The sequence below is a fragment of the Aotus nancymaae genome, unplaced genomic scaffold (genome assembly GCF_030222135.1).
Source record: "Aotus nancymaae isolate 86718 unplaced genomic scaffold, 86718_ANA_hifiasm-v0.15.2.pri h1tg000016l, whole genome shotgun sequence".
Classification (NCBI taxonomy): Eukaryota; Metazoa; Chordata; class Mammalia; order Primates; family Aotidae; genus Aotus; species Aotus nancymaae.
The window spans coordinates 65845555-65869152 of NW_026988428.1; the positions used below are offsets into that span (position 1 = coordinate 65845555).

At 41.9% G+C, this 23598-nt stretch overlaps 1 protein-coding gene and 1 pseudogene across 2 annotated transcripts; one reads left to right on the forward strand and one right to left on the reverse strand.

The window, feature by feature from the left end:
* The first annotated feature begins 941 nt into the window (after window positions 1-941).
* On the forward strand, window positions 942-22516 carry LOC105731195 (dual specificity tyrosine-phosphorylation-regulated kinase 4-like). Of its 2 annotated transcripts, XM_021671101.2 has the most exons (10): window positions 942-1298; window positions 3713-3850; window positions 4153-4292; window positions 6603-6741; window positions 7270-7351; window positions 12749-12921; window positions 15414-15474; window positions 18263-18392; window positions 21523-21698; window positions 22275-22516. In XM_021671101.2, exons 1-10 carry the CDS (start codon window positions 1266-1268, stop codon window positions 22514-22516), a joined length of 1314 nt encoding a protein of 437 aa, XP_021526776.2. In that variant the 5' UTR covers window positions 942-1265. The 2 variants fall into 2 exon arrangements, with proteins under 2 accessions (XP_021526776.2, XP_064232831.1); XM_064376761.1 differs by having other exon boundaries at window positions 942-3850; window positions 22278-22516.
* On the reverse strand, window positions 10051-11277 carry LOC135275294 (coiled-coil domain-containing protein 181-like; annotated as a pseudogene).
* Window positions 22517-23598: the final 1082 nt, after the last annotated feature.

Sequence of the window (23598 nt, forward strand, 5' to 3'; positions counted from 1 at the left end):
TTCTAGATGTCTTTTCTCCATTGTTAATTGGAGATGGAATAAGGACCAATTTGAACAGTTCTTTGTGTGGGTTGATTATTAACAAATAATGTTTTAATCCTATAGTCCCCAACACTTTGTTTACATCTCATTTTTTAGCGTTAATTAAAGTTTGACTTAGTTTTTAATATACGTCTTTCTTATCAAATATTTTATAAATTCTTTGTTGACTTGGAGGTCTTATTCAACTTTTTATCCCCCCTAGTGATTAACATAGTATATTGTACAGAGTAAACATTTAGTTAATGTTACTGAATGAAATTGTTGACTGGTATTTTCAGTTTCTTCTTTTTCCCTTGAGGGAAACAAAGTCCCAGGGGCACGAAGTGATTCCCAAGACTTCTCTCCTCCCCAGCAACCAGTATAGCCAGGTTTCTTTAAAGGGCCTCAGTGTCGGGATTCCTTGATAATGCAGAATATGAGGTATACTGGATTTATTATAACTTAGAGTAGGCCTTAAATTGTGTAGAGTAATGACAGTGTGCAGACCTGTTAACTTTAAAAAAAAAAATTGTGAGGGCCGGGTGTGGTGGCTCACGTCTATAATCCCAGCACTTTGGGAGGCCGAGGCGGGTGGATCACGAGGTCAAGAGATCGAGACCATCCTGGTCAACATGGTGAAACCCCATCTCTACTAAAAATACAAAAAATTAGCTGGGCATGGTGGCACGCGCCTGTAGTCCCAGCTACTCGGGAGGCTGAGGCAGGAGAATTGCTTGAACCTGGGAGGCGGAGGTTGCGGTAAGCCGAGGTCACGCGCCATTGCACTCTAGCCTGGGTGATGAGCGAAACTCCGTCTCAAAAAAAAAAAAAAAAAAAAAAAATTGCGGCTTAAACACTTTTCTTTTTTTAAATATTTTTTTAGAAATAGAGACAGGGTTTTACCATGTTGCCCAGGCTCGTCTTGAACTCCTGGGCACTAGTGATTCACCCGCCCTGGCCTCCCAAAGTGCTGGGATTAGAAGCGTGGTCACTACACCTGGCCAATTTTAGCCTTAAGTTAAATTATTGCTGTTTAAAAGTTTAAGTAGTATGAATTTCAGTACTGTTATGAAAACCGGCTTTGAGATCCTGTGTCTGGAGTTCTTAACCAATCCTTTTATTTTTTTTCTTCCAGATACTTTGATTTTGCGAATGTTTATGTGAAGATTCCTCAGGCAATTGCTCAAGTGTCCAAGGAAGCTGGAGTTGGAAAATTCATCCATGTTTCACATTTGAATGCAGATATGAAAAGTTCCTCTAAATATTTCAGAAATAAGGTAAGTAACGAATTGATTTGGGAAGTGATTCACAGAGCCGGAGTTTCTTGGCCCATTTGAAACATGATTTCGGTGAGAAGCATTTATCATCAACATATCTAGAATTAAAAGGTTTTCTGATTCCCTGCATCCAGAACTAGGTGTGTATGTGTGATGTTTTGACATTTTGGTTGAGTGCCTTCTGTTTGCAGGAAACTGTGCTAAGGGGCTTCAGAGTTGGCTAAACCATGTTACTAATGGAATTCAGATACTTAAAGTTTCTTTGAGGCATTACTGAATTACACAGAAACCATCACAGAAGGCAGAATATCATTTCTGCCAAAGGAATCATACCTGTGTCATCTACCATGGTTAAAGGACCATCTTTCTTTCTCACCCCTTGCATTGTAATGGTTTTATGCCACTCTTAAAGGGGCGATGTGAAGGCTCAGAATGACAGGGATTAATATTTGCCAGGGAAGATGCCTATTCACATAGTACTTACACTCCTTTTACTCCCAGAAATGCCGTACCTAGAGGCTGACCACTGTTGTTTGGAGTCAGTCTGTAACCTGAGTGAAACGTCTTCATTATTAGGGACTCAGAAGGGATGTCAGTGTCTGTCAGTGCCCTTAACGTTTGGATTCTGCCATATGGAAACCTGTTTTGAGTCATACTGATAAAGACAACAGAGTTCCTTCATAATGGTTCCAAGTTTTTGATTCACCACATTCATTTACTGGATAAACTATTCATGAAGCACCTACTGTGTATCATATATTGTGTTAAGCACTGTGTATACAGTAGTAAATAGAATAGACTTGGTCTTAGACCATATTAAGTTTCTAGTCCAAATTAAGTTTCTAGTCCACAGTTTGCTACTTTGCAACATCTTGTACATCTGGAATTATTTTAATTAAAATATAAATTATTTATATGAAATATATAAAATGTAAATTATTTTAATTAAAATAATTCCAGATGTACCAAATGTTGCAAAGTAGCAAACTGTGTCAAAGGGGCATATAATGGAGGAGAGAGGGCACTTATCAGTCAGGAACATTTAATTACTAGCATCAGAAAATCCAATGTAAACCGGCTTAAAAAGGGGGAGTTTATAGGCCCATGTATCTATAAATAATAAAACAAATAAAACAATTAAAAAATAAGTAAACAAAAAATAAAAACAAATAATAAAAAAAATCTAGCAATAGGAAACCTTAGCCACAGATCGCGCCAGGGTTTGTTAGGGCTCCTTGTTTCTCTGACTCCCAGCTTTGACTTTCTCTTTGTGTGGCTTTGTTTCTCCTGGTCACAGAGCTAATATAGCACATCCAGGTCTCACATTTTCATGCTATGCTGAAGAAAGGGAGAAAATAAGAGACGGAATACTTGTGCCTGCCTCTGCTGAAACATTCATAAAATCGTCTGAATTTCATGACTGTTTGGAAGGGAATGGGAGGTGTCAGCGGTGAGGAAGAGAGGAGTCAGAGATGTCCACCCCTCCGGCTGAAGCCATCGGGTGGATAATAGTACTGTTAAGTAAGATGGGAAATATTTGAGGGGGACTAGGCTGTAGGGCAGTGATTCTTAGCCTTAGTTGCACATCAGAACCACTGAGGGAGCTTTTAAAAATTCTGATGCCTAGGCTGTTCTGCAGACCAATTGAAACAATCTCTGGGGTTGCAACGTTGGCACCAGTATTTTTTAACTCTCTCTAGGTAATTCCAAGTGCAGCAAAGATTGAGAGAATGGAAGATAATTGAGTTTTGGACTCATGTTTCAGGTGCATTTCAGGTGTGTGTCAATCTTCCAGGTAACTGGTACGTAGGGTTTCTGATCCTGGAGGTCAGAAGAGAGGTCCGGGTTGGAGACAGAAATGTAGTTACCAGCATTGTTGTTAATTGAAGTAGTGGGAGGGGATAAGATGGCTGAAGATTGAGAAGAAGTTTAGGATTGGACCCAGAACATACCAATGGTTAATGATCTGGTAGAGGAGGAGGCACCTGCAGAAACCCAAACCAATCAAAGACTAAGCAGGACATGACAAGGCAGAAGGGAAACCAGGAGAGTACAATGCTAGGGAAGCCAAGGCAAGGCAGTCTCGCAGTAGGAAGTGAACACTTATGAATGTAAGTCCCTATACTGGGATTAGATCTCAAGTTTCCTAAAACCATCCAGTGTTCTTTGCACTGCTTGACATGGATCAAGCCTGTAGGACTTTTCCTGGCACCACATGGGTGGCCCAGAATCCAGGCAACAAGCTCCCCTTGCAGTCACAATGAGATGAGGGCAAGAGTCACACAAGTGACCAGTGCAGTCAGAAAATTCCTCCAGGAGTGAGCCACGATCTGGGGATGGGAATGCCAGGGCCTGTGCCAGGAAGACCCCGGAGCCCATGGCTTTGCTCCTCACCTCTGGCCTGGCTTCCACAGGTCCTGCATGATCACATTGCCTACCACTATGAGGTTCTGGAGATGATCGGGAAGGGGTCCTTTGGACAGGTGGCCAAGTGCTTGGATCACAAAAACAATGAGCTGGTGGCCCTGAAAATCATCAAGAACATAAGAGGTGTGGCTTGAGGGATGGCATAGGCCACAGAGGAGGGACTGCATGACTCTGGCCCCTGAAGAATGACAGCCCTTCCTGACTCTGCCTCTCCCTCCCATCTTCCCTTTTGTTTTCCCTTTTCTCTCTCTACCTGTCTGATTCCATGAGGGGGGAAAGAGGAGGTGAGAATGTGGCATTTTTAGTGCTTCCTCCCACTAGACAGTCTTGCTGGGGTCACGGGGAGGGGCTGAATGCTGCAGTGTGACCTGATACTGATGTTTCTGTCTCCATTTCCCACCCTCCCTGCCACTCCCAATCACCTCAGATTTCACCAGCAGGCCTGGTGGAGCTGAAGATCCTGGAAGCTCTCAGAAGGAAGGACAAGGACAACACCTGCAATGTGGTGCACATGAAGGACTTTTTCTACTTTCGCAATCACTTCTGCATCACCTTTGAACTCCTGGGGTCAGCTGCCCTTTCTTCCTAACCCATTTTCTCTGGAAAAGTTACCTAAGTGATAGAAGGGAAACTTGGAGGTCAGAACACTAGATTTTTCTGGATGTGAATATTGAATAACTAGAATGGCCATGACAGTCACTCAGTTATCCAGAAGGCCCAGGAGCAAGGAGGCTGGGACAAATGTGGGCCGTCTTGATATGCCTGTCACCTGCCAGTATACCCGTGACATACTTCCCTGGTGCTGGGTACTGAGCTAGGTGATACCAAAACAAGCCCTCTTTCCTCAAGAGCTAAACTGAAATAGTGAAAAAGGACTTTTCTTTGTTTGCTGTCATATTCTGCACTCATTGGCTTTCTGACCTGATTGTACAGAGGCTGAAACCCAAAGGAACAGGCAGCTGGCCTCTCAGGGTGGGAAAAGGCTTTCAATTTTGAGTAAATAAGCACAAGAGCAGATATTTTTGGTAAGAGAGAAGAGCCTGACTTAAATAGATTGGCATGGCCTGGCTGAGTATTGGAGCTGACAAGGCATGCTAATTGCAAGGGCATGCTAATTTGATTATTTTTCTCTCTGGGAAGACCATCTGATGCAATTTATATAAAACTAGAAACCCAGAATGCATTTAGCAAAGGAGAATAATCGGGGTGAGCTCTCAGAGTGTTACTGGCTTCAGCAAGCTGGCAGCTCAGTGCTCCCATGATACCATTGCTGATGCTAAAATTCTAGGATCCAGCTACATTTAAATTAGCAGGTAAGGTGACACTCTCTTCATCATGTCTGGCTATTACAAAGTATGGTCGAGTCTCTGATATGCAGAGGTGAATTATCTTCTCTGTGGCCAAAAGGACAGCCCAGTCTGCCTTTCTTGGCTGTGAATCACAGTGCACAGTTAGGATGTCATTATGCTTAAAGAGCTCTGGGAGGTCAGAGGGCCAGGGGTAGGCAGGGGGAATCCAAAGCCCAAAGCCCAGAGAGATGAGGGAGTTGTCCAGGTGACTAGTTAGGATGGGGCCAGAGCCAAGTCTCACATCTTCATTGCAGCCCTCAAAAATGAAAGACAACCAGGCACAGTGGCTCACACTTATAATCCTAGCACTTTGGGAGGCCGAAGCAGGTGGATCACTTGAGGTCAGGGGTTCGAGACTAGCCTGGCCAACATGGTGAAACCCCATCTCTACTAAAGATACAAAAATTAGCTGGGAGTGATGGTGCGTGCCTGTAATCCCAGCTATTTGGGAGGCTGATGCAGGAGAATCTCTTGAACCTGGGAGGCAGAGGTTGCAGTGAGCTGAGATCAGGCCACTGTACTCCAGCCTGGGCAACAAAGCAAGACTCTGTCTCAAAAAAGAAAAAAAAAAAATGAATGGCTTCTGGCTGGGCACACTGACTCACATTTGTAATCTCAGCACTTTGAAAGGCCAAGTTGGGAGGTCACTTGAGGCCAAAAGTTTGAGACCAGCCTGAACAACATAGCAAGACCCCATCTCTTAAAAAAAAAAAATTAAGAATGAGTGGCTTGCTAAATACTACCAAAGCTAGATGATCTTAGAGATGGAAGATGAGGAGGAACCAGCAGAAGCTTGATGCAGAGCCATTTTTGGGTCATGCTGTTTCCCTTCTCTCCCCATCTCACAGCGTGCACAGAGGTTACAACTGGCAGCTCACAAGTAAATGTTTCTTTTTCAAATGTATTGTATTAGTTTCTAACATTCATAAGTTCTAACATTCTGTAGACGTCAAATAATATAGTAGGCTTCTGCCACCCCAGAGAGTTTAAGATTCTCTGGCAAGAGCGAGCTTTCATTTCTCAAGGGAACAGTTAGATGGGACCAAACAGCTGCATTTTGAGTAGAGCAGGGGCTCCCTTTGGCTTCAGCCCCCACCTGCCCACTCTCTTGTTCCTTACTTGTCAGGAACCTGATGTCCTTAGACAGTCCTCATTAGGCCTGGGCAGGAGTAGCCGCTTGTTTGAGTGACTGGTGGGCTTCCTGGGTCCCTCCCGAGGGCCTGAGGAACTATGACTATTTCAGAAGTTTGGGCCAACCTCTTAACCCACCTGCATAACGAAGTGCTTCAGTGGCCTTGTCACATAAGAAATGAGAGAACATATGAGAGTCTGGCACAGCTGAACTCACCCTGGGCCCAGTGATTCAGTGGGAAAGCTGAATCTGTAAGACATGAAAGCCCTGCCTCCTGGTCTGAGGCTTGCCTCCTACTGAAGGGAAACCAGGTGATACAAGATTGTTTGCAGGTTCAAACTCAGCCTTCTATTGTTTTTTCCCCCATATGCATCACTTTCCCCATCTCTTTTCCAGAATCAACTTGTATGAGTTGATGAAGAATAACAGCTTTCAAGGCTTCAGTCTGTCGGTAGATGGGCGCTTCACTCTCTCTGTTTTGATGTGCTTGCAAATGCTTTCCGTAGAGAAAATCATTCACTGCGATCTCAAGCCCGTAAGAACCACCTCCGTCCTGGCATGGAAACACTCTGAAAATACCCATTCTATTCCCTAGGCTGTGTAAGAACCACAAACTCCAATGAAATCATCGCCTTTGACATTTTTTTGGTGCTCTACTGTCATAGCAGTATGTCAAGGGAGGTGTTTAATGGGAACGTCAAACAAATTCAGTCAATGGCATTTCTAAGGCCTTATGCAAGCAAGGCCTAGAACCGGGTGCCAAAGAAGATAAACACAAAGTCACAGTCTTCAGGAGTTGCACAATCAATATGGGGAAAGTGACACAATATATGCAAAAGAAACTCTGCAAAGCAGTGAATAAGAGGTCCAAATGAGAAATACCGACCGCAAATCAAATGGAAAGTCAGAGGGGGAGGATGATGGGATTTGGGAGAGGATGTGGGAGGAGGCCCGTGGAGGTGGTCATATTTGAACTGGACCTGAAGGATGGGGAGCATTTAGGTAAGCAGAGGGCCTAGGGCAGTGTTACTGTAGCTTGGCGTATGTCTTTTCTTCTCTCTAGGAAAATATAGTGCTATACCAAAAGGGCCAAGTCTCTGTCAAAGTCATTGACGTCGGATCAAGCTGTTATGAAAACCAGAAAGGCAGGCCCGTGCCAGTCCAGTCATCTGAGTTTTCCTATTGCAATTTCTCTCCCTTCACATACAAGGTCACCTGGCTTCTAGCCTGGGCTCAGCCACCACCCCTACAGCATGATTTTGAACAAGGTACTTCAATTCTCTGAGCCCAAGTTTCCTCATCTATAAAATGAGAAAGTTGGCCAGGCGCAGTGGCTCACGCCTATAATCCCAGCACTTTGGGAGGCCAAGGCGGGTGGATCACGAGGTCAAGAGGTTGAGACCATCCTGGTCAACATGGTGAAACCCCATCTCTACTAAAAATACAAAAATTAGCTGGGCATGGTGGCACGCACCTGTAGTCCCAGCTACTCAGGAGGCTGAGGCAGGAGAATTGCCTGAACCCAGGAGGCAGAGGTTGCGGTGAGCCGAGATCACGCCATTGCACTCCAGCCTGGGCAACAAGAGCTAAACTCCATCTCAAAAAAAAAATAAATAAATAAATAAAAATAAAATAAAATAAAATGAGAAAGTTGTATCCAAATACTATAAGGGTGCTTTCAAGCTCTCATATTCTGTAGATATGGAATTACCCAAGAACAGTGAGTCCCAAAACTAACTAAATGCGTATCCACATTGCCTTGGGGCTCTCAAAAAATTACCGTTTCCAGGGCCCACCCCACGTGTTCCTAATCCAAATTTCTGGGAAGTAGCTAGGAGTCTGCACTTCAGAAACCACAGTCATTCTGAAGTTTGGAATTTGCTGCCCCAGATCCTCTAGGTTTTATACTTTTTCTAGCTAGGATCCAAACAGTAGCTCTGGTGTACATTATCACAGCGTTTACTGAACTTGATTTAAAGTGTGTTCCTTTGTCTTCTATCAGGTTTGCTATAGAGAACGTGTATCATTAGAGAGACATTATCTGTTCTGTGTCAGTCACTGTCCTGGGTACCAGGAACAAAAAATGAACATTCTCTGTTGTCAGGTTGCTTACCAACTAACGCAAGAGACAGAAAGATAAAAATAATAGGATGAGTACAATGATTAGAGATAAACACAGGCTGTGTTCAAGATACATAACAGAGGGACTTTGGGAGCGGCCTTTGAGGTGGTGGAGGCTGTCAGAGGAAGCTTCCTGAGGCTGAAGAAAGGACTACTAGATGGATGTTCCCAAATATTCGGCAGATAAATTTTTTTTCAGGGAGACACATTTCCAAGTTTATTAATAAATAATATAATAAAAGACACAGATGAAGAGATACACAAGGCAAAGTATTTGGGAAGGGATGTGAAGCTTCCATGCCCTTTTGGGGGCATGCCACGTTTTCAATACCACATTTCTCATACGCTGGAAGTTCTGTGTACCCTGCAGCTTGGGGATTTTTATGAAGGTTTCATCACATAGTCATTGAGATTATTAGCTCAATCTCTGGCCCCTTCTCCCTTCCTAGAAGAAAAGAGTTAGAACTGTGAGTTCGAAGCTTCTAATCATGGCTTAGTCTTTCTGGCAGCCAGCCCCTGTCCAGGAGCTCACCAAGAGTCATCTCACAAGAAGTTCCAAGGGATTAGGAGTTCTGTGTCAGAAGCCAGAATAAAAGGTCAATTATTAGAGCAAGAGATAAATGTGGAACCCCTATCTAACTCAAGAAATTAAAAAGGTTTTAGGAGCTCTGTGCCAAATACTAGGGGTAGAGACCTATATCTGTTTCTTACTATTTCTTGCACATGCTCATATACAAGCATAGATATCATTAATTTGAAGAAAAAATAAGACAGTAAATTACACCCAGTGTTAGCCATTCACTCTCACACATTGTTGGAGGAACAGATGTAGCATTCACCTTCACACACTGTTGGAGGAACTACAAATTCATATTATCTTTTGGGAGGTTACTTTTGCATCTTTAACCAAACATTTCACTTTAAACTTTCAAAAATTATAAATTCCCTTCTAAAGAACGTCTCCTACAGATTACTGATGTTCCCGTAGAACGAACATCTTCACTACAGCACTGTTAACTAGCGCAGCATTGGAACTAACCTAAATATCTACAAATGAAAAATGGTTTAATAAATTAACCCTGTCATACCACGCAGCTATTTGAAAAGAGAGATTTAAGTGTAATGGCTTAGAAAGAGGTCCATGATGAAGTAAGTGAAAAAAACTGAATAATAAAACTTTTCATATGTAAATAGATAAGTATAAATAAGATATAAAAGGATTTGCACCACACTGTTAAAAGTGATTATCACTAGAGATGAACCTGGAAGAGCCTGGGATTGAATTTTCAACTTTTACTTTACATATATATCTTTTTTAAATAAGGATGTGGATGATTTTAAATTTTTTCTTTGGATTTTGTTTCAATTAAAAAAAATTTTTTTAATTAAATAATTTGTGGTCTTTAATTTGCTACAGATCTATGTGAGATTTCTATATGTCTAGTCTTAAGTGAGACCAGTCTGTAGGGTTTTGTGTGTGTGTATCTTTATCCTGTCTGAATACCAAAGTTGCATCTTGAAAAAATCAATTGATCGTTTCCTATTTTCTGTTTCATCAAAGTCTGAACAAAGTAGGAATCATTTTATTTTCACGAAGCCTCTCAGAACCTAATTGTAAAGTCTTCTTCATGTTGCGTCTTTTGCAAGGGTAGTTCTTGGACCACTTTTCTACTTCTTCCATAGGCTGTCAGTGTGATACCCAGATTCCCTTCCATAAATAAGTTCATATCTGTATGAACTGATTTTTCAGAGAATTTTTACTCTGCTGTTCATGTCTTCAATTTGCTCTGCTCACTGAATTCTCCTCATTTCTAAGACCTGCTCTCTTTTCTTTTGCAACCATGCTTTAAATACTGTGTCATTCTCTCTTTTTTCTTTCTCTTCTATTTTCCGTTGCTCTTCCTCTCTTTTCAGCTCTTCTCTCTTTTGTTCTAGTTTTTGTAGATCTTTCTGTCGAAGGGAAAGACAGTATATTTAGGTCACTGGTGAGATATGTGCAGACTGTGTCCTGATTAGATTTCCCATTCCCTTTACTTCGACCTGAGTGGGCAGCAGAACTTGGACAAGTCTTGCGGATGAGTGGTGGCTGAGGAATATGAGCCAGCGACTCTCCTGTTGATGAGCGTGTGGCAGCATGAATCTTTGCTGCAGAATCTTCTTTCCTGATGCCACTGACAGAGGAATTGGAAGTTCTGGTAACAACTGCTGAGGGTCATTTTCTGTACGATTTGCATTATTAATGGAGGCAAAAAAGTCCTGACTCTCAATGTCTTGTAAATTCAGAAGTTCAAATTTTCCATCTCTCTCTCTATCAGTATTGTCCTATCCTTGTTTATTTCACAGTTTCCATTGTTAAGTGACAGGAGCACATTTTCTTGTCCAAAATCATTGGAAGTACATAACTGTGACAGTTTCCCAAACATATTCTTTTCATTTTCAGAATAATTTTTATAAGTATTAGTGTCTTCTAGTGGAGGAACTTTCAGATCAACTAATTTGTCCTTGAACATAAATTTTCACTTGCTTTTATCATTCACGGGTTCTTGATTCTGTGGAAGCTTGTTAGCTTGTACAATTTTCTTAATAATGAATCTCCTTACTTCCTCATCCTCTTCCTTCTCCAAGTCTTTCTGGCTTTCTAGTTTGGATTCCTGGAAAGAGTTTTCACTATTTGAATCTGATATATACTTGGTACAGAAATGAAGACATTTCTTCTTGGCGAGACCTCATCCTGCAATGATGTGTCAGGATCAGAAAGCTGTTTGGTGTGTTCTATTACTGTTTCATTCTCTTTTAAGTCTTGATTAATATTCTCTTCCTTCAAACAAGTCGTCTCTATTATGCTGGCATCACTTTTTCCATTTTCACTAATTATCCACTCCAGGTTCTTTTCAAAGTCATCTTCATATTCTTCAATTTCTTTTGAATCAGTACCTTTATTTTCATTCATTTTCCTCTCTTCCACCGTTAATATCTCCGCATCGCCCTTCCCTTCTCTCCCTCCTTGTCCCTCCTGCCTGTGTAAAATGCGCCGGCTGGGGTCACAGAGATGGCCAGGGGAATTCTCCTCTCCTCCTCTTTCTAAGTTCTTCACATTGAGGCAAGGGAGACCCTGGCACCTGCCTCCGTGGCAGCCAGGACCACACTGCCATGGCAACAGCATGCCTCTGCGTTCTCTATCTGGGCCTCTCTCCGGCAGATCAATTTTTGAGGACATATGTCATTCATATCTTTTATGTGTGAATCCTATAAGAAATTCCAGCTAAAAAATAATGCTTTCCACAAAAAACTTACATGTCTGCCCTTCTCAGATGCTGAAGGCCGTAACTTATCGGTTGTCATTTATCTTGGCTTTCAAGATGCTCAGAACTGAGTTTGTAATTATTTTATCCTTGGTTCCTAACAGTCATTTCCTCCTTTGCATATTTTCTGACTTCCTTTTTATCTTTAACTGTGAGACAGTATCTTCTATTGATACTAGAATTGGACTGCCTACTCCTGAATCCCAGCTCTGTCACTAATAGTTCAGTAACCTTAACATTTTAACCTCTGTATGCCTCAGTTTTCTCACATTTAAATTGGAGGCAATAATACTACGTGCTTCACAGAATTTATGTAAAAGTTGAAAGGGCTTATCTATAAAAGCACTTGGAATCATGCCTGGCACATACTAAACATTATGTAAATACCATTAAATCCATGTTCTAAAATACTCTGTGCATATGTGCTTTGCAAAGTACCACAGATCCATTTGGGAAGCAGGCAAAATATAAAAATTATTTTTATTAAATCTTTATTTTGTTTTAAATCACAGAATTATTATCTTCTGACAATAACCAATTTAAGCAACAGAGAAGTGATTACAGAATCCCTGCACCTCCCCAGGTAACCAGCAATCCCAGTTATGTGGAAATAACTACTATGTTCCATTTCTTCAACTTCAGTCCATTCATCCTCATCTGTTGAGATTTTCTTTCTATACAATAAGTGCACATACTATATTGAATACACACTTCGCATGCTTCCTTTCCAACTTGATATGCTTCTGCCATTGCCAAGCCACAAGACTCGGAAGCTGTCTACCCCAAATTAAGCTGACAGTTTTGAAAACTTAGTCTTATATTTGTCTTATGTTTTGTTTGTTTGTTATAAACTTGGCTAACTTAAATTCACTTTCCTACAACAATGCCCACGTTGGAGTTCGTTATCTACAAAGCAGGGACAGTAACACCTCCTTTGTAATTATGTTACTGTGCGGATTTGATGCTGTTATGTGTAATGAGACTTCTAAGCGCTGGCCAGCTGGACTTCCCTTTCCCTGCCAGCGGGGGCGCAGTTTAACCGAGAAGGTGTCCTGGAGGAGAGTGTTTTGAAAAGTGAGAAGTTTTTCCCACGAGGTTTCTCTCGCTTTGCCTCCGCAGTATACACGTATATCCAAAGCCGGTTCTACCGGTCCCCAGAGGTGATCCTAGGCCACCCCTACGACATGGCCATTGACATGTGGAGCCTGGGCTGCATCATGGCAGAGTTGTACACGGGCTACCCCATGTTCCCTGGGGAGAATGAGGTGGAGCAGCTGGCCTGCATCCTGGAGGTACGGGGAGGGCTGGCTGGAGGTCGGCTCCCACGGAGACCGTGGGCTTTGATCTCAAACACTGGGCTGCATCAGACTTGCCCAGGACCATGGCCTGCCTACTTTTTTTTTTTCTTTGGTTGGGTGTTCCCTAAAAGTAGTTTTGAAATTGTGTACCCCCTTGTACATTGTCAAGTTGATGTCTAACATTTTTATCTTAAATTTAAATAGTAGCAGAGGATGTCATTTCCATCATATTGTAAATAGTGACATTTTAAAATAAAAGTGTTACACCACCCTTTCAGAAATATCCAAAAGAATACAAAACCAGAGTGACATGACACCCATTAAAATCTATCTGAAAGTATGTGAACAAGTTCTCAAGAGTTGTACATTTATTTTACTTTGTTCTTTTTTGCTTTTTGTTTTTACTCTTTTCTCTACTTCCTCTATGGAATTTTATTCTAATTTAATATATGCTTATGTTTAGAAACTTTTTTTTGAGACAGAGTCTCGCTCTGTCGCCCAGGCTGGAGTGCAGTGGCATGATCTCAGCTCACTGCAGCCCCTGCCTCCTGGTTTCAAGTGATTCTCCTGCCTCAGCCTTCTGAGTAGCTGGGATTACAGGCATGCACCACCATGCCCAGCTAATTTTTGTGTTTTTAGTAGAAATGGGGTTTGACCACGTTGGCCAGGATGGTCTCAATCTCTTGACCTTGTGATCCATCCGCCTTGGCCTCCCAACGTGCTGGGATTACAGGTGTGGGCCACTGCACCTGGCCTAGAAACTTTTATCAATCTTTACAGCTTTAAAAATTTCCTGATTCCATAAGCTTCATGTGTAAAAATTTTTTTCTGGTAAGTTACTGTTAAACTATATCTGGTGTGCAAATTTTGATAATTATCAAAAATAAAATGTTAAATTTTATTGAGCATACAGCTCTAGAAAAATGAATAGAGCTGGGTTTTCTTTTTCCAGTTAATGCTTATACCCATAGGTGAATGATGCTTCTTACCAGAATGCCCAGGCTCAGGATCACTGTGATTCCAATTGCTCGGTGGTGTAGATGTGAACCCAGAGAGGAAGCCCGTTCTAGTTAAGGTCATCTCATTTGGTGACTCCTTTTGAGTTCTATGTAAAAATCAAGTGGTGATCTGTCATCTAAAATTATGTTTACCATCCTGTCAGCTGACAACCTGATTAAAATGTTAAAAACAAATAATTGGAAATTATTTGACTTCAAAATATGTGTATTGTTCAGGCATTAGTCATTCACTGTGGGAAATGACAGTTTTCTGGGAAAACTATCTCCCAATAGCAAGGCTTTACCAAAACTCACGATATGATTATTAATTATATCTATTATTCTTTCACTTGAAAGCCACCTTGTTATGGAACTAAATTAGACAAAATAGAAAAATAACCTTAAAAGTTTAAAATTTTACATTTTAGGATTTTCCCAGTGAACAAAGATCTTTTGTGTGCAAACACCAAGGTGTGTGTCTATCTGTCTATCTATCTGTCTATCTATCTATCTTTGCCAAATTTCTATTTTCCAGATTGTCTCAAAGTTACAGAGAGAGAAACACATATAGCCTTGAGAATGACTAAACATAGAGAATTTCATTTATGATTGAAACTAATAATAAAATATTAAAATAATTTAGGTAAGAACAGCTACGGTGGAATGAACACTGGCCTGTGAGTCAGTAAACCTGGGGTGTAGGCCTGGCTCTGTCTTTTTGACTAGTCATTTCCCGGCTCTGGACTATAAAATGAGGGGAGCCGGGTAGATGGCTTCTAAGGTTGATAATGAATGAAGCATCCCCAGACTACTCCTGCTTCCAATGCCAAAGAGAATGGGGCCTGTGTTTTAATTTTTCTACAACCCCAGAACTGACTGAGCTTCCTCTTGACCTCAGTGTCAAAGGGGCTGAGGAACAGAAGAGCAGGATCATGCATGGATTATGCCTGGGAACCGAGCAGCGAGGGTAGGTGACCCACACTGTAATTTCCTTATCTCTGTGTGCCCCTCTAAGTTGCAGCAGGAGAAGATGAACAAGTAGGTGCTACACTTTTCCTTTCAAGAAGTTGTTTGTCTTGTAATTGTCTGATGCTCATCTGGTGATTTTCATTTTCTTTTCTTCTCCTCCGTTTCCAGTGCTCCATGCACATGTCACTCTTTAATTCAGACATGGCAGCATGTATACCAGTTTATTTGCTCTGGCAAGGACATCTGGCTGCTATCAAGGTGGTGGCCCACCTCTAGTTGGTACTGATGTCTGTTTAGAATAACGTGGCCGGTGTTGATTCTTATTATATGAAACCAGCTCTGGATTAGGAGTTAAAAGGCCCAGGCTCTGGGTTTGCTCAGCTACTGACCCGATGTTATTACTTAATATGTTAAATCCTTATATGTAGAAGGCAAAGCCTGGCCAAAGTATGCCCTGCCCCTCGGTCTTTGAATCTCTGATCCCACAAAGAGTGAATCAATTGAATTGTCCTTATTAAGGTGCTGGGCCTGCCGCCAGCCCGCTTCATTCAGACGGCCTCCAGGAGACAGACGTTCTTCGGTAAGTCCTCAGGTCTAACTCTCTTTTCCTTATTGTGTCTAATGAAGTGTTGCAGGCCTCGAAGACACCTGCCATACCTTAAAGCTCATTTCGTTCTTTTCTCCTGGCCACACCAAAGGGTGGGCTGTGATTAAGAGCTTCTTTCACAGAAGTAAAAGATAATGAGCAGTGGAACCAGATAGCATGATGGAGATGGGATGGGGCAGCCACAGTGGGAACGGGGTCTTGACAGTAAAAATGTTCAGAAGAAAGAGAATGGCCAGATCCCTGTTCAGAAGAGCTATCAGCAAATATTACAGCTTCAAAATATTGTAACTGCATCCTTTCCTGGAAGTTCTCCCCACTCTCCCAAGTAACTTGTCCTCTCACACTATGCACTGTGCAGGGAAATCAAAGAGCAGAAGCTTCATTTCAAGAATAGTGGAAAATTCCATTGCTGCATTATTGTCTCCCCTGCTAAAATTCTTCTTATCCTCCAGATCCTTTCTGTGCCAGGTTTATTGCAATGGTTAAGCAAGGACTATCAGAGTAGTTTTGCTTTGATGAGTTGGAGCTGGGAGTTACATGTATGTCATTTGTCTGATTGTAGGGAGTAAACTTTGTCCACAGCCCAGGCTGCCCCTCTCCTCCTGATTCCCAGAATCTGGATTTTTATGATCCTCTGCCTTTCTATTTAAGTGGTGCTATACAAGATGGGAGGATGGGGCAACAAGGTACTAACTGAGGCAGAGCTTTCAAGGCACATGCACCAAAAAGTTGTAGCAAGTCCCAAACCTAAAATCCCTTTAAAGAACCACTGGAAGCTAAGAGTCCCAGATAGAAATAGCCAAAGTAGCCTGAAGGTCAGCAAAGTGGAGCAAAGCTAGATAGGAGCAAAAGGGAACTCCACAGACAGGAACTCCATGCTACCTGGAGTGACATTTCTAACCAGCCGTTGTCAGGTCAGTTCATGGACTCCCTCTGACTATGAAATCCCAGACATTCCTTGTCCTCCCATCTCTGATTTTCAACTGTGAGCAGTCTCTGAATGTGTATGCAAATCACACAACTTCTGTTCACAACTTGCCCCATCAGTAGGAAGGTCCAAAACATCCTCATGGACAAAAGGGATTGAGTCATGCTGGTCAGTATGAACTGATTCAGCCATGTGGGGGTTATAATTTGTCTGTTTCTGTACCATTTGGTAAAACGCCACAGCCCTGAGCCCTGCCACAGCTGCAGGTTCCCTGGCCCTCTCCCAGGACTCCTTAGACTCCCTATGATCCAAAAAACTCAAAGTTGAAGGCCAAGAAAGCAGAGGTGCTCTGTGATCCTATTCCAGTGCCACGGCTGTCTTCATTCTGATCGGTTGGTCCCATGCCATTCATTCCAGTTGTTAACTCTTTTAAACATCGCCTTGTAATCATGGCTGGAGCTTTGGAGACATTGCTTCTGAGCAGGGCAGTGTCCTGGTTGCCACAGAATGGTGCCCACACATTAACCGAGCAATCTGGTGGTGGGCAGAGAGGTTCTGTCTGGCTTCCCATTATAACTTACACATGGAGCAAGGGAACTAGTCTGTGGATCCCAAATACACTTTTTCTACCCACAAGTTAATAATTCAGACTCTTGGACTAGACAGAGTCACTGTGGGAAGACACATCTTGAGCCTGTAACACTGAACTGAGAGATAGCATCTAGATGGGGACTAGCAGGAAGGGAGCATAGAGCACCTTCGTGGGAAGGCACTGAAGACATAGGCGTGTCCACTTCGTAGAGTTGCTTATTTCTACCATCAGCACTAGGCTTTAGGATGGTGATGGGATTTTTGCAGCAACATCCATATCTTGGCTTTCTGCAAAAGAAGGAATGTTGCTGAGAAAAATGCATCCTCATCAGTGTTTTCCAAACTTTATCCAAATGTGAGAATCATTTGGGGAGCTTGCTAAAAAAGCTAATTCCTATGACTCTCTTCTATAAGGTATGCTATGGGAAGATTGAGATGGGACCCAGGATTTAGTATGTTTAATAACAGCTCCTTGTGGTTCTTATGACAAGATGAGTCTGGGAAACACTGTTGTCCTCTTCACTTCTTGACTCCCCCTTGCCCAGGTTTGGGCTCCCAACAGCTCCTCAGCCCCTGGCAACTCCTGTTAAAACCCCTAATTAGCAGCAAAATGGTGTTGTCTTAAGCCTGGTAAGATATTATACTTAGGTGGCCCAGGCTGTAAGAAGGGGATGGAGGGAATGATGGATGAGGGCTAGAGTGAGAAAAACTTACACAGGAAAACGATTACATGATCAGGACTTTAGGGGCTTTGTTATTTGTAAGACTGTGAGCTTGATTCTTCTTTGGTCATTCATAAAAAGGGCAACGCAGGATAAAGTGGGAGGGCCAAGGCCGTGATTCAAAAGGAAATGGATATTTGCACAATTTCACAGGACCTTGCCCCTTAAGATTTACTTTACTATTGTTATTGTCATCATTAGTGTTATTTTATCTTGGCTAGTGCTAAACCGTTTAAACTATTTGATTTGGAGAGGAGGTAGTAGAAGGAAGCTCAGAACATACTGAACAGTAGGAAAAAATAAATTTTTAAAGTTAATTATATTCCTTGTATAATCTACAAATGGTTATTTCAAACGGAGACTGTGGGTGTGCTTGTGTGTATGTTTATTGGGGGGTGGCATGAGGCGAGTGTGTAAGACCAAGAGCAAACCAGCCACAGAGGCCACTCTGAGCAGCAGCATGATGTGACCACTAAAGATTTACGCCTGGGACTAAATACAGAACGTTGTATGTCTACAGATTCCAAAGGTTTCCCTAAAAGTATAACCAACAACAGGGGGAGGAAAAGATACCCAGACTCCAAGGACCTCACGATGGTGCTGAAAACCTATGACACCAGCTTCCTGGACTTTCTCAGAAGGTGTTTGGTGTGAGTTTGTTGGAATATCTCTGCCTCTGGGTTTCCTCTTAAACGCTGTGCTTTCACACACGTTTGCTGGTAAAAGTCTAAGGCTGGGAGACAGTTATAAAAGTAACAAGAAATGCTAACAATAGACCTTTAAAGTCTACAAATTGCTTCCACATCTGTTGTCTCATCAGACCTCTCTCTCTCCCTACTGCGTGTTGTCAGGGCAGATGATTTGCTCTGTTTTGCAGGTATGGAGGTTGTGGTTCAAAGAGATTAAGTGACTTGCCCTTGATTACACAGCATATGGTAGAGTTTGGCATCTTCCTGGCCTCAAACTGCTTGGCAGTGAGACTGTAGGCCAGTCTTAAATATCCTGCTCTGTGAGCTGAAGCCAACTTCCTGAGTGCTTGTTGTAATGATTTGCATACACATCCAGTTTAAACTGGTTTCAGGGCCTATCCCTAACCCCCTAGGATTTAGTACCCAAATCCTCTTATAGTAGGGAATTAGGGGAAGGGTGAGCTGTAAACCATTTATTATGTAAAATTTTTTACAACCTATATGCATATTGTGAATCTTAGAGATTATATCTGTACTTAAGTCATAGTACTGAGCATAGTGCCTAGCTTAAAAGGTGTTTAGAAAATGTTAGCTATTGTTATGATTTTACAGCTATTAAAGAGGTAAATCTGTCTCCACTGAGTAGCAAGTACATTATCCATGTGATACTTGGCAAGTCATCACTTTTTTCTGGGCCTCAGTGTCCTTTCCTATAAAATGGGTTGTTCCTAAGCTCCCTTCCAGTTCTATCAATCCTATAATTTAGTATTTTTAAAAGATCATATCATTATATTCTCTTTTTCTTCTAGTTGGATGGAGAGATGTTAGTGTAAGGCTGGTCGCCTCGCCGGGAGCTTGGACACACCCCACCCCTGGGAGCTCAGACACGCCCACACCCCCTCCCTCTCCGGGAGCCCAGACATGCCCCATCCGCGCCTGGAAACCATGTCATTACTCCACGCCCACCTCTGCACTCGGCACCTAGCCATCTGTTGAAGAACCCCACCAAAATGCAAAAGAAGTCTTGTAAATCTACCCGATAGCAGTCAAGTCTTGTAAATCTACCCAATAGCATTCAAGTCTTGTAAAGCTACCCAATAGCAGTTGAGTCTTGTAAAACTACCAATAGCATTCAAACCCTGCCTACCTGCCAATAGCAAGCTTGCCCTGCCCACGCCCTGCTCTCCCACAACCAATCAAACGCCTCCACTCCCTATAAAACCCCACGTCTGAGAGGAGTCCGTGTGACTTCTCTGGTCCCTCCTGTCGGACTGTAGAACCTCGCCCGGGAGCTGAATAAATTCACATTGGATCTTCTTGTGCTGGTCTCAGTTTCCTCATTTTAAATTCGGCAGTAACCCTTACAGTTAGCAAAATACTCTTCTGGCATCTGTGCACTCTGGAATTTTGGTACTAGCTCAGAGGGTGAACCATGAGGTAGCGTTGAAAGTATTCCCAACTTAGAGGGTCATGCTATTCACTTATCAGAATAATCAAGGTAGAGAAGGATTCCATACCCCATCTTTACCTCTATCTTAACAAACAGAAACCAATTGCTCAGCCAGATGGGTTATCCAGAAACCCCAACCATCCAGAACACAGCTCAGCACCAAGGAAGACATTATTTTCATTTCTTTCTTCTTTCTTTCTTTCTTTTTTTTTTTTTTTTTTGAGACGTAGTCTTGCTCCGTCACCCAGTCTGGAGTACAGTGGTGTGATCTTGGCTCACTGCAGCCTCCACCTCCCGGGTTCATGAGATTCTCCTGTCTCAGCCTCTGGAGTTGCTGGGACTACAGGCATGTGCCACCAAGCCTGGCTAATTTTTTTTGTATTTTTAGTAGAGATGGGGTTTCACCATGTTAGCCAGGGTGATCTCAGTCTCCTGACCTCGTGATGCACCCACCTTGGCCTCCCAAAGTGCTGGGATTACAGGCGTGAACCACCGTGCCCAGCCACATTATTTTCTTCTTTAGTGCAAAGGACTGATTACTCATAACTTGCAAGAGGCAGTCAAGCTGGTGGGGACTGTTACCTAATTGCTAATTAGCAACTCTTTGGAATGAGAGACTAAAAGTGTTGAGCCAAGTTCAATAGGCATAAATGTAAAGCCTTGTGTTTAGCCTTTGTAGGCTAACTCCAAAAGTCCAGGAAAGGAGATTTGTTTAACAGCAGTTCATTTGACACAGAAATGAGAGTCTGAGCTGTTTAGGATCTTGATTAGTCTAGAATGTTAATACTGTCTCCCTGCAGTTATAGAAGCTATTCCCACCACGGTGGACATTAGTTAGACAACTGCGAAAATATCCTTATCTCAGAAGGTGGCCAGATGGTGAAAACCATATCATATAATCATTAGTTAGTAGCGATGTAAATATTTTCAGATAGTTGAAGGGCTGAAACATAAAAGAAGAATTAGTTATTTTGCATGATGGTAATGGGTTGCATCAGGACCCGGGTACAAGTTACCGGGAAGCAAAGCAGTTTGGTACAATAAAAATCAAGAACTTTCAAAGAATCAGTTTTAAAAATTGGAATAGATGGTTCTGAGAGTTAGCGCCTTGTCACTGAAATTATTCAAGAATTGTAGGGTGATTCCATGATGGGAGTTTGGTCAATGTATTCTGCTACTGAAGTAGAAGTTTGATTAGATTATATCCAAGTCCCCTTGCAAATCTTAATATTCTAGAATTCTATAACTCTTCTTGCAATATATTTGGAAGCCCCAATTCTGTGATCTGGAAATTGAAATTAAGCATCTCTTTGTTTTTAATATGCTTAGCTTACCAAACCCTAAATCCCATTGATTAAGCTTTTGTAAAATAATATTTCTTATAAGGGAATTTCTAGGCATTCTGAAAGACTTGGAGTGTAATATATATTCCCTGGCTTGTTATACACATCTTCTAAAAAGATTATTTTCAATAGATGTTTCCAGGTACTTTTAAGTTATATGCTATAATCTCTGTTCTATGATGATATCTTTGAGATATAAACATAGCTTAAATAAAAATACTTATTGGTTTTTTTAAATGTTTTAATATACTAAAAGGAAATAAAACAGTAACCCATGCTGGGCTTCATTGGGGTGCAAATGGGAACCTTCTCTTCGCATGACCCTGGACCAGGCCCTCAAGCATGCTTGGATTCATCAGTCTAGGAACCTCAAGCCACAGCCTAAGCCCCAGACCCTGAGGAAATCCAGTTTCATTTTCCCCTCTGAAGCAAGGAAGAACAAGGTTCAAGGCCATCATCACTCGAGCAAAAAAGGTACAGCCTGTCACATAGCCAGTCCTATTCCCACAGTCCAGGAAGCCCACCATTTCTTACCTTTGGGATTTTCCTTTTTTGTTCCTTATTAGGATTTTCCATTATTCTCCTATAATCAATTTCCTTTCCCTCCTCCCCTTTTCATTAACTGTGTCCACCCCTTCATGCCCTATAAGAACCTTTAGAATTTCTGTCAGTGCCAGATTATGATATTACGCAAATTTTTGTATGCAATATAGCGTAGTGGTTAGGTACATGGTCACAAGAGTCAGGCTGCCTGGGATTAAATTCTGGCTCCACCACTTCTCAGGTATGGACTTAACCTCTCTGTAGCTCAGTAGCTCCATTTATGAGAATGAGAATAATGCCTATTCCCCAGCGTCGCTGAAATGATCAGATGAATTAGTACACATAAAGTGCTTAGAATAATGCCTGGCACATCGAATGTGCTTTACAAATGAACTGTTTTTATATCATCACAGTCATGGTTTCCACTAAGTGATTTACAGCCTAAAGGACAGTTAGCATATAATCCCCATTTGAATGCTTGTTCTTTCTGCCTTCTCTCTCCTTCAGCAGATGAGATCACCAAAGAGACTATAGACAAAACAAAAGACGGCCCCATGAAACATATTCAGCATTCAGGTGATCAGCAGGACTCTCTCCAGCACACAGCTGACACTGTTCGACTGCCTCAACTGGTAGAAGCTCTCCCGAAGTCAGAGGGAGCTGTTGGGGCAGAAGTGTCCATGACCTCCACAGGACAGAGCAAAAACTCCTCCCCAAAGAACACAAACATTTTACCCCCCATTGTATGACCTTTGCTGAGGGTGTGTCCTGCTTCTTTCCACCAGTGATTTCTATTAAGACCACTTACATTGTACAATACTTCAGACTGTTGCTTTTTAATACAGAAAAGTTTATTTAAAAAAACTCTATTAATCTGGCCAATTGGCAGGATTTCTCTTATGAGGGATGGGGGAGGATGGCCTCACACTTAAATTCATTCCATATGTGTTTGTGTGTTGGGGGTGGAAATAGTTTTTAACTATCAGTGTTATAGCATCATTAATGGAACTCTAAACAAAGACATTTGTTTTTTGTTTTTGCCCGTGACTGCCAACCTATGTCAGGATTTCTGTTTGAAAATGATAGAAGCTGAATTCAAAAGTAGCTTAAACAACAGAAGACATTTATTGACTTATATATTTGGGGAATCAGAAAGGGTAGATGTAGTTTCAGGCACAGCAGGATCCAGGAATTCAAATGAGGTTGTAGGGCTCAGAATCCCTCTTCATCTATTAGCCTTGCTTCTCTCTATGGTTGACTTCATCCTGATGGCAGGCTCTGCCTGGAAATTAACCACAAACATCCAGTCAAAAGATGCAGACCTCCTTGCTGATAGGAAGTCTCCAAAATGATTGTGACACAGAAACTGTGCCTGGGAGACCGGGATGCAGTCTGGGCCCCAAGCCCACAGTGAAGGTGAAGGCACCGTGACTGATGCTTCTCTAGACTGGAGCAAGGGATGGAAGGTTTCCCAAAGGAGGGGAAGCTGAGTAAACAAGCAGGACATATTCATTTATCCACCAGACCGCAAATCTAAGTATGCCTTCTCACTTCCCTTTCTAATCCGTGTCTACACAAATACATAACCTTTATGTGATTATAATAGGGCAGATAGAGTTTTACATGAAACTTAAGATTATAACATCAGAAACAATACAGAATATATAAAAATAGTTTTAGTTTTCTTTTTACTTGCCATTTGGAATAACCTCCCCTCAATATACTTTTCATTTTACTTGTCGCATAATATATTATGAATGTTGATACCAAGTCATTAAAGCAATGGATTTGAATGCAATATCTCAGGGAAGATCTTTTTTTTTTTTTTTTG